The sequence below is a fragment of the Bos indicus genome, chromosome 5 (genome assembly GCF_029378745.1).
Source record: "Bos indicus isolate NIAB-ARS_2022 breed Sahiwal x Tharparkar chromosome 5, NIAB-ARS_B.indTharparkar_mat_pri_1.0, whole genome shotgun sequence".
Lineage (NCBI taxonomy): Eukaryota > Metazoa > Chordata > Mammalia > Artiodactyla > Bovidae > Bos > Bos indicus.
In genome coordinates this window covers 67,361,723-67,379,766 of record NC_091764.1, presented here as the reverse complement: position 1 = coordinate 67,379,766, position 18,044 = coordinate 67,361,723, and the positions used below count along the sequence as shown (strand labels likewise).

General features: G+C 44.8%; 1 protein-coding gene across 2 annotated transcripts in view; it reads right to left on the bottom strand.

Moving 5' to 3' along the window:
- The window catches only part of STAB2 (stabilin 2), a 172,042-nt gene that overhangs the window by 87,164 nt on the left and 66,834 nt on the right, over positions 1–18,044 (bottom strand). The window contains exons 22-27 of one of the 2 annotated variants that reach the window (XM_070789633.1): positions 16,621–16,732; positions 13,393–13,573; positions 10,487–10,580; positions 9,135–9,293; positions 4,729–4,824; positions 2,372–2,467 (exon numbers count right to left, since the gene is read on the bottom strand). In XM_070789633.1, coding sequence (XP_070645734.1) covers positions 2,372–2,467; positions 4,729–4,824; positions 9,135–9,293; positions 10,487–10,580; positions 13,393–13,573; positions 16,621–16,732 — 738 coding nt within the window. The remainder of the gene's footprint in view (positions 1–2,371; positions 2,468–4,728; positions 4,825–9,134; positions 9,294–10,486; positions 10,581–13,392; positions 13,574–16,620; positions 16,733–18,044) is intronic. The other variant, XM_019959891.2, reaches the window with a different exon arrangement.

The window sequence follows — 18,044 nt, the reverse complement described above, 5'->3', positions numbered from 1 at the left end:
CTAAGTCGCTTCAGTTGTGTCTGACTCTGTGCGACCCCATAGATGGCAGCCCACCAGGCTCCGTCGTCCCTGGGATTCTCCAGGCAAGAATGCTGGAGTGGGTTGCCATTTCCTTCTCCAATGCATGAAAGTGAAAAGGGAAAGTGAAGTCGCTCAGTCTTGTCTGACTCTTCGAGACCCCATGGACTGCAGCCTACCAGGCTCCTCCATCCATGGGATTTGCCAGGCAAGAGTACTGGAGTGGGGTGCCATTGCCTTCTCCTTATCCACCATGGGGTTTGTTAATGAACATATATACTGAACCATCACAATTGGCACCAGGTTGGAGTGAGGGAGGCCGTAAGATATGAAAGAGAAAAGCTGGCCCCTGACCTTATGCAACTTATAGCTGTTTTGGGGATTTTAAGATTTGAAAAGATAACCCAGAAGGCTAGTAGATTAGTGACATTTGAAGGTGTGATAGAGTAAGGAAAGCTCTGGACTTAGAGTTTAAAAAGGCTGGGTTCAGTTCCCGGGTCTGCCATTTACCAGCTGTATGATCTTGGGCTTAACCTCTCTGAGAATGCAAGAGCATCACCTGAATAATGATTATAATGACAGCTTGCTCCTGGGATTATGAACATTACATGCATTAATGTATGTGAAAACATTTTAAAAACTATTGAACACCATGAAAATGGCAATAACAATTTGGTAACCCACTCCAGTACTCTTGCCTGGAAAATCCCATGGACTGAGGAGCCTGGTAGGCTGCAGTCCATGGGGTCGCAAAGAGTCAGACACGACTGAGCGACTTCACTTTCACTTTTCACTTTCACCCACTGGAGAAGGAAATGGCAACCCACTCCAGTGTTCTTGCCTGGAGAATCCCAGGGATGGGGGAGCCTGGTGGGCTGCCGTCTATGGGGTCACACAGAGTCAGGCATGACTGAAGTGACTTAGCAGCAGCAGCAGCAGCATGTGCAAATTTACCAAAAGACAATATATCTCAGAGATGTCTTAACTACTTTTTGAAAGTAGTTGAGGTTATTGAGTAAGTTGGTAAACCCTGGTTAAAAAGTAAACCAGTTTAGTAAGTGATACAAGAACTGAGGTGCTCGAGTAATCCCTTCAGGGAGAGGAGGGTGCGAGCTGGAACTGAACACAGGGGAGAAAGACCCAAGGCAGGGTCTGTGGGGGAGGGGAACAGAGCTGGTGTTGAGCTGGGAAGGTGACAGCTCAGGTAAAATGGTTGGAAGGAAACTGAGTTGAGGCCCTGTGAGGTCCTCGCAGTGCCAGGCGGAGGACTTGGACTTGATCTTGTTTTCCCAGGGAGGAGAAAAGCATTGTGAGAGCAGAATTTTAGGGTTCTAAAATTTTAGAAAATGTGGCCATGGACAGTGCAGAGAAAATGTTGGGTTTAAGCTCCATGGTATGGGTGTTGGGAGATGGGCCTAATGGGATGAAGAGGAGAAACAGGTGCAGTGAAGGGTGGGAAGGACCCTGACAGCAGGGCGGCCATGGTCAGATGCTGCAGCCATCAAAGAGCATGTTAGGGTAGGCGCAGCCCTGGCACTGTGAGACCAGTGGTTCCTATTGAGAGGAGGCGCAGGAACTAAACGCCAGTGAGCTGAGCAAAAAGTGAGTGAGGAGAAAATTCACCAACTTACTTTCTCATTGCAAAAGATCTTTATGAACAGTAGGAATGAAGTAGGAAACATGACAAAGACCTGCCCTCCAGAGGTGATAGTCCAGTGGGGTGTGTCCTATATTGACAGATTGTGCTGATGGTTAAGAGCTGGGCTCTGCACATAGACAGCTGAGTGAGCTGAGGAAAGTTTGCTTAGGCTCTCAGTTTCCTCATCAATAAAATGGGCATAATAACAGCGTAAGCCCAGAGGGTTGTGATGAGGTTTAAATGAAGTGTGGCTGCCTGTTAAGGATTTAGTAAGATGCTGGTACACAGAAGGTGCATACAGGTGCACACACACATACCCTAGATAAGGGTAAGCACAGCGTGCTCTGGATACCTATAGAAGGCCTACAACCTGGACAGGATTGCCCAGGAACTCAGCAGGTGCCAGTTATTTGCTCGTTTGGGAAGTCTGGGACTGGAAAGAGGCAGAATGGCAAGAAAGAGAAGACAAGACTGCTTTGGTACACAGAAGGTGCCAAATAAAAGTTCCCTCCCTCCAATTTGTAGAAAATTTGTGACCCATAGAGCACATATGCCATTTGTGAGAAGTTGCTTGTTTCAGACAGAATCTCCTGGAGCACGTGATTGGTAGAGAACTTTAAAGGCATCCTAGCCAAGAGTGTTTGTCTTTTTCTTTTAAACTGGAAGATTTTTGTCTTTATGATTCTGTCCTGAAGTTGCTCTCAGAGGACTTACCACTGCAGCATTTCCATAGCACAGAAGGCCGTCTCCTTCATAGCCCTCTTGGCAAACACAACTCCAGATGCCGGAGGAAGTAAGCTGACAGGTTGCCTGATACAAAGGAGATGAGAGAAGTGGTCTGCTTTCCTAAGTAAAGCATTGGATCTGAGATGTACCTGTGAATACTTGGGCTCTGTCTACAGTGAAATTCAGGACTGAAAGATTACTAGAAGTAACCCACAGGCCCTCAGCCCTTCCTGCAGGTTTGGTATAGCTCTTATGGAATCACAATTAGATTCTTTTCATCCCTGTCAAGATTTAGTGAGCAGAAATCAGGACACATGGTTAATGTGAATTTCAGACAAACAAAGAGGCTTTTGTATACGTATGTCCCATATACGATTTGGGGGCATGCTTGTGCTGGAAAAGAATTCACTGTGTATCTGAAATTCAAATTTAACTAGGTGTCCTGCACTTTATCGGGCAACCCTATGCTCATTCTTCCACAGCTTGGAATGAAGTGGAAGTTCCAATAACCTATCATGTTTGGAATATCAGGGCTTAGTCAGCCTTAAATTAAGACTGTTGGAGTTTCTTCAGCTTTGTGAAGTGCTCTTTTGACTCTTGGGTAACAGATACTGTAGGGACATCTCCCATTTTTTCGTCTTTGAAAATCACCCACCTCCCCACATATACTAGGGCTGGGTCTGGTAGTCCTGCTCATGTCATCCTACTCCCTGGCAAGCACTGACTGGCTCATATGTGGACACCTGGACCCAGCTGGGCTGGAACCTTTCTGGTCCAGACCCTGGTCAGATCCTTTCTCCTATGAGTAAGAATTAGGACATGGGATGCTGTTGAGTTAGTGGGCATCACTGGTAGATGTCCCTCTAAGAATGGGGAGTCAGATATTCCAAGATGCAAAAAACTGCACTTAAATTTGAGAGAACGAGACAGAGACAGATACAGAGAAAGTAAAGGCACAGAGAATAGCAAAATGAGAAATTGTATGGTCTCAGAGGATTGATGGAAAAAGCTGCCTTGATCCTGATTCTAAGCCCTTGGGAAGTTTTGTAATTCCTGCCTATGGAGCTACCCTTGGGGCATGTGTCCAACAAATTCCTTTTTCACTTAAGTTGATTTTTGTGGATTCTGTTATTTGCAACCCAAAGCATTGTGATTAAGTGTTTTCATCGGTTTTGATGCTGGGTGCTTAGTGATGTTCTCTTAAAAACATGACCATGACCAGCTCTAACATCTGTGCCTGCTTTTCCCTAATTTAGACACAAGGCTCAACCTACCCTTGAATGGGCATTTTCACCAGTAATTTGGGTTAAACTCTGTTATGACATTCAAAATGAGAATCTAGTTACCCTTTCAACTATTCTGTTGATTTAGAATTGCCAGATTTAGCAAATAAAAATACCAAGAATGAATTTTAGATAAGTCATGAATAATTTTTTGTTTAGATGAGCAAACAGTGGAAACAGTGTCAGACTTTATCTTTTTGGGCTCCAAAATCACTGCAGATGGTGATTGCAGCCATGAAATTAAAAGACGCTTACTCCTTGGAAGAAAAGTTATGACCAACCTAGATAGCATATTGAAAAGTAGAGACATTACTTTGCCAACAAAGGTCCGTTTAGTCAAAGCTATAGTTTTTCTAGTGGTCATGTATGGATGTGAGAGTTGGACTGTGAAGAAAGCTGAGCACCGAAGAATTGATGCTTTTGAACTGTGGTGTCGGAGAAGACTGTTGAGAGTCCCTTGGACTGCAAGGAGATCCAACCAGTCCATTCTAAAGGAGATCAGCCCTGGGATTTCTTTGGAAGGAATGATGCTAAAGCTGAAACTCCAATACTTTGGCCACCTCATGTGAAGAGTTGACTCATTGGAAAAGACTCTGATGCTGGGAGGGATTAGGGGCAGGAGGAAATGGGGACAACAGAGGATGAGATGGCTGGATGGCATCACTGACTCGATGGACGTGAGTTTGAGTGAACTCCGGGAGATGGTGATGGACAGGGAGGCCTGGCGTGCTGCGATTCATGGGGTTGCAAAGAGTTGGACACGACTGAGCAACTGAACTGAACTGAACTGATATAATATTTGGGTCATGCTTGTCCTGAAGGATTGTCATTTATTTGAAATTCAGATTTATCTGGGAATCTTTTCTGGCAATTGTGTGTTGATTCTTCCATGCTTTGGAATGGAGAGAAATTTGCAATAATTACTCACATTCTACTTAGGGACTCCCTTTGGGAGTAAGAGAGATTTTGTTCATTACTGGGCCCAGGTAAAAAATAATCCAAACTTCTTTCTTTCTCAAGTAATTGTTTTAAAGTACTAATGAGAAAAATCAAGTAACTCACCAGTGGATGACATTTCTCAGTTTGTTCTAAGCATGATGTTATTGGTTCACAGTCAATCCCATTGCCTTGAAATCCTTTTTTGCACTCACACTCATTCTGTAATTCAAAGAGCAAAGTAAAAGAGACTATTGAAAACAACAGACTTTCATACCTTGCCCTCTCACAGCACCAAGAAATGAAGTATGGAAACCATAGCTGTTTGGCCCTTTTAGAGAACACCAGTAATGTCTTTGTTACTCTCTGACTCCAGAGCTATTGGTCTCCGCATTCTATGTTACATTTCCCAGTCTAAAGCTCCTTGTTACTTTCCTTTTTAAAAGACCTTTAAAAAGGTTTTAAAACTTTTAATTTTGTATTGGAGTAGGCAATGGCAACCCACTCCAGTACTCTTGCCTGGAAAATCCCATGGATGGAGAAACCTGGTAGGCTGCAGTCCATGGGGTCGCTAAGAGTAGGACACGACTGAGCGACTTCACTTTCACTTTTCACTTTCATGCATTGGAGAAGGAAATGGAAACCCACTCCAGTGTTCTTGTCTGGAGAATCCAAGGGACGGCGGAGCCTGGTGGGCTGCTGTCTATGGGGTCGCACAGAGTCGGACACGACTGAAGTGCCGCTGCAGCAGCAGCAGAGCTGATTAACAATGCTGTGATAGTTTCAGGTAGACAACAAAGGGACTCAGCCATAGGGACAAATGTATCCATTCTTCCCCAAGCTCCCTTCCCATCCAGGCTGCCACATAACATTGAGCAGTGCTCCCTGTGCTATACAGTAGGTTCTTGCTGGTTGTTACTTCTTTTTTGAATTCCTTACCCTAGAGGGACCATATGGAGATTTATCTCAGAGAGACCCTAAAGAACATTCCACTGAAAAAATTGGCCCCTTCAGCTAAGAGGGAAAGATGAAGTAAGTTATGAGGCATCCACTTAGTGGAAATCCACACACAAGGCCACTGCTGGTCTATAAGGCACACTGTGTAATTTTGAACAGTCATCCCCTCTGAGCAGGCAGATCTGAGTAAGGAAGGTACCATCTCTACGTGAACAACACATGGCAAGTGGCTCAGCAGGCAGGCAGTTTCATCATGCAAAAAAAAAAATGCCCCCCTTCTTCTGGGAAGGTTTGGGTCCACACCAGGGTCCACACCTTGGCGAGCAGGGTGCAGGCTGGGTTTCAGCCCCGGCTTGCCCCATAGGCTGGATACTTTGTGTAGCATACAAACTACAAGGAAGCAGCGGCCCCGATCACGCAGTTATTAAATATGATAGTGATGGCTTGTATGACAAAATGGGGAAATGTGTGTGCTAAGTACAGAACAGGAACCAAACAAAAATGTAATGGATTGCAACAATGGAGAGGAAAGTAAAAACCTCTGCATTAAAAAGACCAGAAGGAAAAAATACATCAGCACACAAATGGTGACTGCGGGTACACTGTGAATGGTGTTAATTTTTCTCTTCACTTTTATTCCCAAATGTCTTCCAACATTATTTTGAAGTTAAAAAACTCAACTTAAAAAGAAGTAATCATTTCAACAGAGGTACTGAGTGACCATTATGGAACCAGCAATGAACCTTGAAGCTGCTTTCTCTGAAGCGAGGAGGACAAAGCATACCAAGTAAGTAAGAAGAATCCGATCTTTAACAAACACTGGAAAACAAGAGATGCTGTAAGTTTTATGGATGAAGTGGCACATGAGATGCTTCTGTGATGAAGACCAGAGCTGTTCAGAGGAGGGGGGATGAGCTGGGAAGATTCTTCTGGGAAGTGTGGTGTGGATGGACCTTAAGAGAGGGTGGGAGGAGTGGGGAGTCCATGCAAACTGAGGTCACATGTTAGAGAAAAAAGAACGGAGGTGGGAAAGCAGGAGCTTTTGATTGGAGGAGGTTTACTGAGGGGCTGGTCTAGAGAGTGGTTACATTTAGAGGTGATACAAGATGACCCACTAAGTTGTGAGAAGAAATGAACAGAACCTCTATTTATGAATTTTCATCTTTAAGGGTTTAAGTATTATTTGCTGTATATGCTTTATAAGGTAAATTGGGTATCTTATATGTAAATATATGCTCATTTATATATGTAAATATATGCTCATCTATACAACTTTACAAGTTAGGGCAAGACCTTATCAACAAGAGTGTTTAATCTTCTTGGGGTAGCACCTTCCTGCACCCCCAAGACTAATATATTGACCCCAACATGGTCTGTCTTTTAAAATGAACATTCATGGTAATTAGGACTTTTGCCTAGTTGGAATATCTACAAGATTTCAAGGCAACTAGTAACATTACTGAGGGCAATCCTAGAATCAGCCTATTTTATTTCTTACGTAACACCCTAAAAAGTCCTTTCTCTTCCTCCATCACCCCCATTAGAAGTTTTTCATATTTGTTTGTAGAAAGGATGATAGACAGAAGGGAACAGATACTATACAGGTTGGATTGTGTCCCTCTCCAGACCTCCTCACTCTTATGTAGAAGTTCTGACTCCCAGCAACTCAGAATGTAACCTTATTGGAAAAAGGATTGTTAATATGAATTAGTTAAGATGAGGTCACACTGGAGTAAGGTGGGTCCCTAATCCAGCATGATTGGTGTCATTACAGAAAGGGGAGATTTGTACATAGGCAGGCACAGAGGGAGAAGGTCATGTGAACATGAAGGCAGAGATCAGGGTGATGCATGTGTAAGCCAAGGACACCAAGAGGCATGGAACAGATTCATCATCACGGCCCTTAAAGGGAACCAAACCTGCTGACACCACGATCTTGGACCTCGAGCCTCCCACACTGTCAGACAATACAGTGTTGTTGCTCTATGACGTCCAGTTAGTGATATTTTGTGACGGCAGTCTTAGCAAACTAATACTGATACCAAGAAATTGTTTTTCTTCCTCAAGTGCAATGTGGCAACTCTGGTGAGTCCAAAATGAATGGAATTGTTGGCCAAATGGTTGGCAAGAGATAAGAATGCAGTGAGTTCTTTTATGATTAGGACTTCTTCATGGCTACAGTCATGATACACTGTCATCACCTCACTTGGAGCGAAATTAATTTCTAAGAAGTAGCTCATTCTGCCTCAGTGTCCCTTAAATGAGGCTAAGTGAAAGTGATCAACAAACTGTAGAGTGTTATGGAGAAATACAGAGTGAGATCAAGGGAAGACCAAGAGGGAAGTTCCGGAGTCAGACTGTCTGGGTGTGAATTTCACACCACAATTTGGTTTCTGTGTAACATGAGCAAAGTATGTAACTTCTCCATGCCTCAGTCTTCTTTTTTATGTAATAGTACCTGTATGGTAGCAAAAGCGAAAAAAAGTAAGTGGGATTACATCAAATGAAAAAGCTTCTGTATAGCAAAGAAAAGCAACAATAAAATGAAAAGGAAACTTATGGGATGGGAGAAAATAGTTACAAATCATAATCTGTTAAAGGGGTTAATATCTAAAATATATGAAGAACTCATATAACTCAACAGCCAAAAAAAAAAAAAAAAAAAAAAAAACCCCTGAAAAACCAACCAAATTTAAAAAAATGGGTAAATGATCTGAATGGACATTTTGCCAAACATGACATACAGATAACCAATAAGTATGTGAAAAGATGCTCGACATCACTGATAATCAGAGGAATGCAAATCAAACCACAGTGAGGTATCTCATCTCATATCTGCAAGAAAGGCTATCATCAAAAAGACAAGAAATAATAAAGTGTTGGCGAGGATGTGAAGAAAAGGAATTCTTGTGCACTATTGGTATGAATGCAAATTGGTGCAGTCACTGTGGAAAATAGTATGGAGTTTCTTCAAAAAAGTTAAAAACAGAACTACCATATGTTCCAGCAATTCCACTTCTGGATATTTATCTGAAAAATACAAAAACACTAACTTGATAGGATATATGCACCCCCATGTTCATTGCAGCTTTATTTACAATAGCCAAGACATGGAAGCAACCAAACTGACCATCAACAGATGAATGGATAAAGAATATGTGGTGTATGTATACATTAGAATACTATTCGGCCAAAGAAAGAGTGAAATCTTGCCATTTGTAACATCATGGATGGACCTTGAGGACACTATGCTAAGTGAAACAGGTGAGAAAAAGACAAACAACATATGATCTCACGTATATGTGGAATCTAAAAATCAAACAAAACCAAGCTCACAGATATGGAGAACAGATTGGTGGCTGCCAGAGGTGGGGTGTGGGTGAATGGGATCAAAAGGTAAAAGAAAATAACTGCCTAGTCATAGGTTTGCTGTGACAATTAACTCCTTCCCACTGTTACAAATGATTAAAGAGCTGCAGTAAGTTCTAGCCAGAGTACTTCTGTGTTTAGAGAAAAAAAGAAAATCCACTGCAGGAATCGTGTTTCCGCTTTGCCCTCCACCTAATCACGCCTACCTGCCCGGGGCCTACATACAAGCAGGTCGCATTGTGGTGGCAGCCGCCAGCACTGGGCAGCAAGCAAGGGTTGATCTCTGAGCAATCTCTTCCATCCCCGGTCCATCCCTCACGGCATACGCAGGTGTGGGTCCCCCTGCCAGTTCTGATGCATTCTGCCTACAAGAGGAAAAGCAGCAACAAAGCCTTTGAAACCCCAGGCCAGCCACATGATCGTTAAGTGCAAAAGAAAGATTTTCAGAGGTCCCCTGAAGAGGTATATATTTGCATGGAGTACAAAGGAAATGATTAAAATACACACTTGCATTGAGATCGACGGAAAAGCTAAGATGATTTAAAGAACAAATTGCCTTGTTGTTGGCCAGCTAATGGCCAGCGTTGCTAACATCACTGCCATTTATTGAGTCAGGGATGGTTCTGAATGTTTTGCAGGTGTAAGCCTTCATCTTGAGAAAGGTACTGTGATTATCTCTATTTACAGATAAGGGAACTGAGGCTCAGAGGAGCTAAGTGACTTGCCCAAGGTCACACAGCCATAAAGGGGCATAAACCCAGGTATATAGGATGTTTTAACCCAAGCTCCTATCTGTACGAGTTCCAGGCCTTTCAGGATGACCACACCAGGAGGCTGAAGGACAGAGTGAGAAGTGCAAGGAGAGCTGTGCAGATGAGGCTGAGTGGGTGAGGCTTGTCCAAAGGGAGTCTGGAGTTGGGCAAGGCACTTGCACCTGATTTCACCATCAGAGCCAGGGCAAGTTCCCGAAGGGGTTTCAGCATGCAGGGGAAACAGGATCTGATCCACTCTGGCTGTGGCTATAGAGAAGCAGCAGGGACAGCAGTTATTAAACTGTAGGGAAGGAATGGAGGTGACCTTGGCTAGGTGGTGGTGGTGATATTCCAGAGTTATTAATGAAAGTGATGGTCAGTTTGGGGTACACCGCTGACACCAATAGGTCTTAAGGCAAGTCACTTGATGTCCCTGAGCCTCAGTTTCCTGATCAGTAAAATGGCAATAAACAACATCTGTTTCATTGGGTTGGTGAGAGAAGCAAATGAGATCATGTTACATGAAAGTCACTTGTAAGTTGTAACGTCTGAATCACAAGTTTATGACTAATGATCTAAACTATCTGATTCTGTTTGTATTTTTAGGAGCCCGAGAGTCCTGGACCCCAAGCACACATGGATTTCAGAAGTGGAGGGTCACAGAAAGCACCTGGCACCATCTTTAAAATGCAGGGTTCAAGCAAATATGCCTCATGCCAGGAAGTCATTCAACACTGCCTTTGGAAGGCCTTCCTTCAGGATTTCCTAAAACACCCGGCAGCCTGGAGATAAAGGGCAACACTCACATAGCGGCTGCAGCCCCCTGGGATTGATCCTGAACAAGGGTCCATCTCCACACAGAAGCTTCCATCTCCTTCGTATCCTGGTTTGCAAACACAGCTGCAAAGAAGAGTGAGCACACAGTCAGCCCCAGAAATATAAGTAGCAACTATCCCCACCCCACTCCCCAAAAGACCAGCTAGCTAGAGGTGGACGGGTTCATGGCTCAGCACTCTGACGCTTTGCCCTTATGAGGGGAGCAAATGGCATAGTGGTCATGGCCACTCCTGGCTCTGTAGTCAGACACGGCTGGCCGGGAATCCAGGCCCCACCTTTCAGTGGTTGTGGGACCCTGGGTGAGTCCCTTAACCTTTGGGAGCCTGTTTCCTTATCTGGAAAATGAGTTTAACATCTTTATAAAGCTATGTGTGAACGTGAAAATGTTAGTTGCTCCGTAGTGTCCGACTCTTTGCGACCCTATGGACCATAGCCTGCCAGGCTCCTCTGTCCATGGGATTCTCCAGGCAAGAATACTGGAGTGGGTGGCCATTCTCTTCTCCAGGGGATCTTTCCAACCAGAGATTGAACCCAGGTGTTCCGAATTGCAGGCAGATGCTTTACTGTCTGAGCCACAGGGAAGTCCATATAAGCCCTTAGGGAGATGCATTTCTGTTGTACCACCATGGAGGAGCAAAGCCAGTCTCTCCCCATGCCGCCTGCAGACTGGTGGGGGAGGTTGGCCATAAACAGGGATGGATGCACTTAACTAGGCAACTCCAAATTAAGAAAAGTGAAAGTCGCTCAGTGTCTGATTCTGTGACGTGATGGACTATACAGTCCATGGAATTCTCCAGGCCAGAATACTGGAGTGGGTAGCCTTTTCCTTCTCCAGGGGATCTTCCCAACCCAGGGACTGAACCCATGTCTCCTGCACTGCAGGCAGATTCTTTACCAGCTGAGCCACAGGGGAAGCCCAAATTAAGAAAAGTGCTGCAAAAATGAGGCCAAGAATTCCTCAGGTCTGCATTTTCCAGGAAATTTTTTTGTGTAGGTGCTGCTTTTGAACCATATATTCCCAGAGAGGAAAATTTTCTCTGACTTTCCTCCCCCCAGCCCATTGCATATGTTCAGTTCAGTTCAGTTCAGTTGCTCAGTCGTGTCTGACTCTTCGCGACCCCATGAATCGCAGCACGCCAGGCCTCCCTGTCCATCACCAACTCCTGGAGTTCACTCAGACTCATGTCCATCAAGTCGGTGATGCCATCCAGCCATCTCATCCTCCGTCGTCCCCTTCTCCTCCTGCCCCCAATCCCTCCCAGCATCAGAGTCTTTTCCAATGAGTCAACTCTTCGCATGAGGTGGCCAAAGTACTGGAGTTTGTTTCAGCATCACTCCCTCCAAAGAAATCCCAGGGCTGATCTCCTTCAGAATGGACTGGTTGGATCTCCTTGCAGTCCAAGGGACTCTCAAGAGTCTTCTCCAACACCACAGTTCAAAAGCATCAATTCTTCGGTGCTCAGCCTTCTTCACAGTCCAACTCTCACATCCATACATGACCACAGGAAAAACCATAACCTTGACTAGATGGACCTTTGTTGGCAAAGTAATGTCTCTTCTTTTCAATATGCTATCTAGGTTGGTCATAACTTTCCTTCCAAGGAGGAAGTGTCTTTTAATTTCATGGCTGCAGTCACCATCTGTAGTGATTTTGGAGCCCCAAAAAATAAAGTCTGACACTGTTTCCACTGTTTCCCCATCTATTTGCCATGAAGTGATGGGACCGGATGCCATGATCTTCATTTTCTGAATGTTGAGCTTTAAGCCAACTTTTTCACTCTCCACTTTCACTTTCATCAAGAGGCTTTTTAGTCCCTCTTCACTTTCTGCCATAAGGGTGGTGTCATCTGCATATCTGAGGTTATTGATATTTCTTCTGGCAATCTTGATTCCAGCTTGTTTCTTCCAGTCCAGCATTTCTCATGATGTACTCTGCATATAAGTTAAATAAGCAGGGTGATAATATACAGCCTTGACGTACTCCTTTTCCTATTTGGAACCAGTCTGTTGTTCCATGTCCAGTTCTGACTGTTGCTTCCTGACCTGCATACAGGTTTCTCAAGAGGCAGGTCAGGTGGTCTGGTATTCCCATCTCTTGAAGAATTTTCCACAGTTTATTGTGATCCACACAGTCAAAGGCTTTGGCATAGTCCATAAAGCAGAAATAGATGTTTTTCTGGAACTCTCTTGCTTTTTTGATGATTCAGCGGATGTTGGCAATTTGATCTCTGGTTCCTCTGCCTTTTCTAAAACCAGCTTGAACATCAGGAAGTTCACGGTTCCCGTATTGTTGAAGCCTGGCCTGGAGAATTTTGAGGATTACTTTACTAGCATGTGAGATGAGTGCAATTGTGCGATAGTTTAGACAACATTAAGACATCAACTGGTGATCCAAAGACCCAGTTTTCCTGTAAGATGTCTTTAATATGGGAGTTATTATTAATGATCTTAGGAAGTAAAAGAGATTTTAAAGGGTTGGAAAGTTGGTGGGTAAATCTTCATTTCTTTTACTTGAGTGATGGTAATTATTGCAGTTTCCATGACTGAAGACCTATGATGTACTAGCCCTGGTGCTGGGTGCTTGGGCATTCAGTTGATCTAACCTCCACAACTGCCCTGCCAGGTATGCAACATCACCCTTATTGTACTGATGAGGAAAGTGAGGCTCAGAGAGGTTAAGTAACTGCCCAAGGTCACACAGCTGGTTAAGTTTCGAAAGTAGGAAGTGCTACAGTTTGAACCCATCTCAGTCTGAGCTTTTCTCCACTAAAGCCATGCTGGCAGCTGGAGAGAATAGGCCTTTGTTTATGGAGAAGTTAGACATGGGTTGGGTCTGTCTGCAGGTAACAGGGTGGCACGCCTGCCTTGCGCCTACCTTGCCGTTCCATCACTGTATTCACAGGTGGCATGGATGTGACAGAACTGCACGTAGGGCCCACAGGCTGAGGTCTGCTTGTGGCAGAATCTCCCTGCAGAGCCGTTCCTGCAGCTCCCAGGAAGGCAGGCGCCGTCGCTGTCAATCCTGTTATCACACGTTCCGAAAATGCACGGACATGCTGAGGGAGAAGGAAAAGGGCCATTCAGGGCATGGGGACAAGCTTAGCAGTGGGCACATGGGCCACAGAGGAAGTCCCCCATCTTCAACCCCCATCTCCTCACTCCTGTCAGGACAGAACTGGTGGCTGAGCCTGGGAAGACTCTGGGAGCATCTTTGTCCCTGTGCCAGGACAGCTTTCAGAGAGAAGAGCTCGACCTCGGTACTGCTGTGTATGTCTGCGTGTGCGGTGCAGTGGGAGGGGGAGTGTGATGAACGAAAGAGGCCAAGGAACTCAATTTTCACCTACTTCCTGTTGGAGAGTTTAGTCTGACATTTTCTGCCTTCTCTTGAAGATGTTCTGGAGTAAACAGAAGTGATATCTCCTGCCAGCACAGCCTCTGATGTGCGGCTTATGTATTGTTCTCCACTCTCTATCATAGCAGACCAGTGCCACTCATGGCCAGTATTTCACTGACCTTGTTCTAGGCATTGGGCCAGTCTTTAACCTGTACCCTCTCAATTACGGTGTTTCCCTGGTGGCTCAGGCAGTAAAAGAATCTGCCTGCAATGCAGGAGACCTGGGTTTGATCCCTGGGTCAGGAAGATCTCCTGGAGAAGGAAATGGCAACCTACTCCAGTATTCTTGCCTGGGAAATCCCATGGACAGAGAAGCCTGGCGGGCTACAGTTCATGAGGTCACAAAGACATGACTTAGCAACCAAACCACTCTCATTCATAGTCACCAGCTTCAAGAGGTAGGTACTCTTACCATTCCCATGTTCAAAATGAGGAAACTGAGCCCAGAGAGGTGATGGTCTAATTTGCCTAACTTGCTGGTACTTTCCCATACAGGGACTTGAACTCAGACCTTCAACTTCCATTCCAGTTAGTGACCATGAGTCACTAACAGTAGATCAGTAAATCGACTGGCATTTCCGCCTGCCTGTTATCATCTTAGCTGCTGATTTTGCTTTTGATTACAAATATTTAAAAATTGCTGCAAAAGCAGCAATTATCAGAGTCAGGCTCACACTCTAGAGATTCTCAAAGGCAGGTGGCAAGGATTTGGGGGTTTGAATATGATCAGAAATGAAGGAATCTGTGGTTTTGCCCCAGAAGGGACTGCGGGGAGAGGAATTAGTGTGGGGGCTTGGAGCCAGCATCCAGGAAAAAGAAACATAGTGAGTGGGGGCTGGAAGAGATTTAAAACAAAAAAGACTTTCCATAAACTTTTATGAAAGTCAGGGCTTAGTTAGCAAGGAACAAGACCCCAGAAAGAAGAGGAAGCTCCCCAGTGTGAGGTGGTGGACAGTCACAAACCTGGACGAGAGGCTTTGGAGCAGGAAGCCTACCAGTCTTTTCCCAGCCTTAGCATCCTGCCTGCTAGCCTCATAAAAATGCCTCTATCAACAGGCTTTGGAATAAGCCCCTATTTTCTTTCCCCTCAGAAACCTTATTTGGCAAAAAGAGCATTGGACTAGGATCGGCAGCCCTGACTCTGCTGGGCTCTGGTGTCCCATCCCTCTTGAGAGGTAGCTGTGAAAATCAGATACAGTAAGAGAGGAGAGGGGCTGTGTGTTCTGTAACAGATGAGTGGAGTTAGCAGTGATAGTAGTAAGAACGGCTTCATTCACTGATTACTTGCTAGGTACGTGCTCTGGGCTATAGTCCTCAATTATGATCCAACTTAATCAGCCACCTACGAAGTGGGTACAGTATTGTCTCCGTTTTATAAATGGGGAAACTGAGCTTCAGTGAGAGACTCTTTCTAAGGTCTCAGATTTTTTTTTTTTACTGTGCCACGTGGCTGATGGGAACTTAATTCTCTGACCAGGGATAGAACCTATGCCCTTAGCAGTGAAAGCACGGAGTCCTAAGCACTGGACTACCAGGGAATTCCTTTAAGGTCACAGAGCCAGTAAGTTTCAGAATGGAGCTTTAACTTCATGTTGGTCTGATTCCACAGCAAGCTCTGAACTATTCATTTTTTTTCCCCATCAAGTTCTGATCTCAGCTTGGTGGTGGTGGTGGTGTAGTCACTAAGTTGTGTCCGACTCTTCTGAACCATGGACTATAGCCTGCCAGGCTTCTCTGTCCATGGGGTTTTCCAGGCAAGGTTACTGGAGTGGGTTGCCATTTCCTTCTCCAGGGGATCTTCCTGACTCAGGGATCAAACCCAGGTCTCCTGCATTGCTGGCAGATTCTTTACCGACTGAGCCACCAAGGAAGCCATTTTTTTCTCCCCAGCGAGTTCTAATCTTAGCTTAGATACACAGAGATGTATATTTTTATTTATATACTTATATATTCACATTGTATTATTTTTAAGAACAATGTATTTTCTAAGATTATATAGCTGTATATTTTTCAATACCTAGTACTGTAGAACTTTCTACATGTTCTCTGAGTTTCCTGACATTTATGTCACTGAACTTAGCATAACGGCAACAGTGCCAACAATAATAGATGATAAGAATAACAATAATAGATAAGAATAACAATAATAGATAAGAATAACAATAACAGATAATAATATTGGTAGTGCATACTAGGTGCCAGGCATTGTTCTCGGGCAAGTGTTTTCCATTTATAACTTGTACTAGCCTTATGAGGTAGTTACCGATATGACTTTCATTTTATAGATGAGGAAACGGAGGCCTAACTAACCCAAGGCCACACATTTAGCAAAGGGAGGAGCTGACGGAAGACGACTGCTTGAAAGGTGGGGAGGCTGTGTGCTGCTACGAAGTCCATGATCAGTTCAGGTACATGGGAAACCCTACATGACTGGTTTTTAAAGGTGCTCTTGGGTCAGTGGTGCTGACATCCCAGGGCACTTGTTAAGAGATGCAAATCCCCAGGGTACCACTCAGGCCTTCTATCTCAGAGCTCTGTGAGGGGGCTCAGCAACCTGGCACATGCTAGCATTTGGGACCCAAGGGCTTAAGAACTGCCCTGTGATAGGGGCACCCACCAAGCCAAGGGGCACCCAACACCAGGATTGCACCACAGAGCCATGGGGACCCTGGCTAAGGAGCAGAAGGCAGCTCTGGAAACGACACTTACTTGTGTCACACCGAGGTCCGTATTTACTGGGGTCTGAACAGAACTGGCACTGGGTGCCTCGGAAGCCATCCTGGCAAACACACGTCCCGTTGCCATCAAGGCCGTCGGTGCACTGGGAACAAAGACAGGGCCCCTGGCCGTCAGGACAACACACCTCCCACCCCCTGCCCCTGGCCAGGAGTCCCGGATGCTTGTTTCCTGACCTGCTTCTTTGACTCAGATTCAGTTCTGCTTGAAATGACTCTCTGGGAACCCTTGTGGAAAGTGGAGCCGTGGGTATTAGGTACAAAGCTAAGACAGTGACATATAGGAATCCCAAGCCAGGATTCAGAACTTTACAGGAAGTCATTTGAGGGGGGCCAGTCACAGCTGGAACCTCTACACAATGCTTAAGGGTCAGACTGATAAACCTCCAACCTTCAGAATGAAGGCCAGCCTTTCTCTGCAGATTCTCACGTGCTCAGCTATGTGACTCCAAATGGCAGTTTGTCCCTTCAGTGTGCGAGTTTTGCCCCCTAGCTCTCCAGCAATTTCAAGGTTAGATTTGTATTGATTGACATGCATCACAATAGGGCTTGTGGCCCCAAACAGATCTCCCAGCTACAGAGGTTAATTTGTAGCAGCTTCGCCCTATTACCCTCGCCTGTGTGGTGTCCCCCTTGGTGTTCAGGCAGTTTTTCCTTCCCCTTGAAAGAGGCATATTTTTGACATGGATTTCTTATATGTGCAGATTCATAATTTCCCCAAACGAACCACAGCCTCTTTACCTTTGTTTGTTCAGCCCTGGCCTCCATGCTAGATGAGTCAGGTTCTGGCTCTTACACTTCATTAAGCCAGGTTTTTAGATGGGCTAAAAAAGCATTCACTGAGCAGTTTTTCTTTTTTTTTTTAAAGAATAACAAAATTTTGATCCTAAAAAATCTTGGAACATCAATACAGGCCAACAATTCTATCTCCCACAGGAGGAAAGTGGGGTCCATAAAGCCTTGCTGAGTTGTTCAAGGTCATGCCCTCAGCAGAAGGAAAGCGGGCCAGAAGGGACCTTGCCGGACACCCTGCCCCCTGCCACTCCCCCAGGAAAGATTCCTTCTCCTGCAGACATCTTCTGTTCTTTTAGCAACTCATCTGTTTCTTTTGTTCCCTGGGAACCGTGACTGGCATTGAATCATTTCTTGGTTTAATGGTTTTAAGAATTCTTTTTTTTGACTTAACACAGGTCAGAAACATTACTTTGCTGGCAAAGGTCTGTCTAGTCAAAGCTATGGTGTTTCCAGTAGTCATGTATGGATGTGAGAGTTGGACCATAAAGAAAGCTGAGTGCCAAAGAATTGATGTTTTTGGACTGTGGTTTTGGAGAAGACTCTTGAGAGTCCCTTGGACTGCAGGGAGGTGAAACCTGTTAATCCTAAAGGAAATCAATCCTG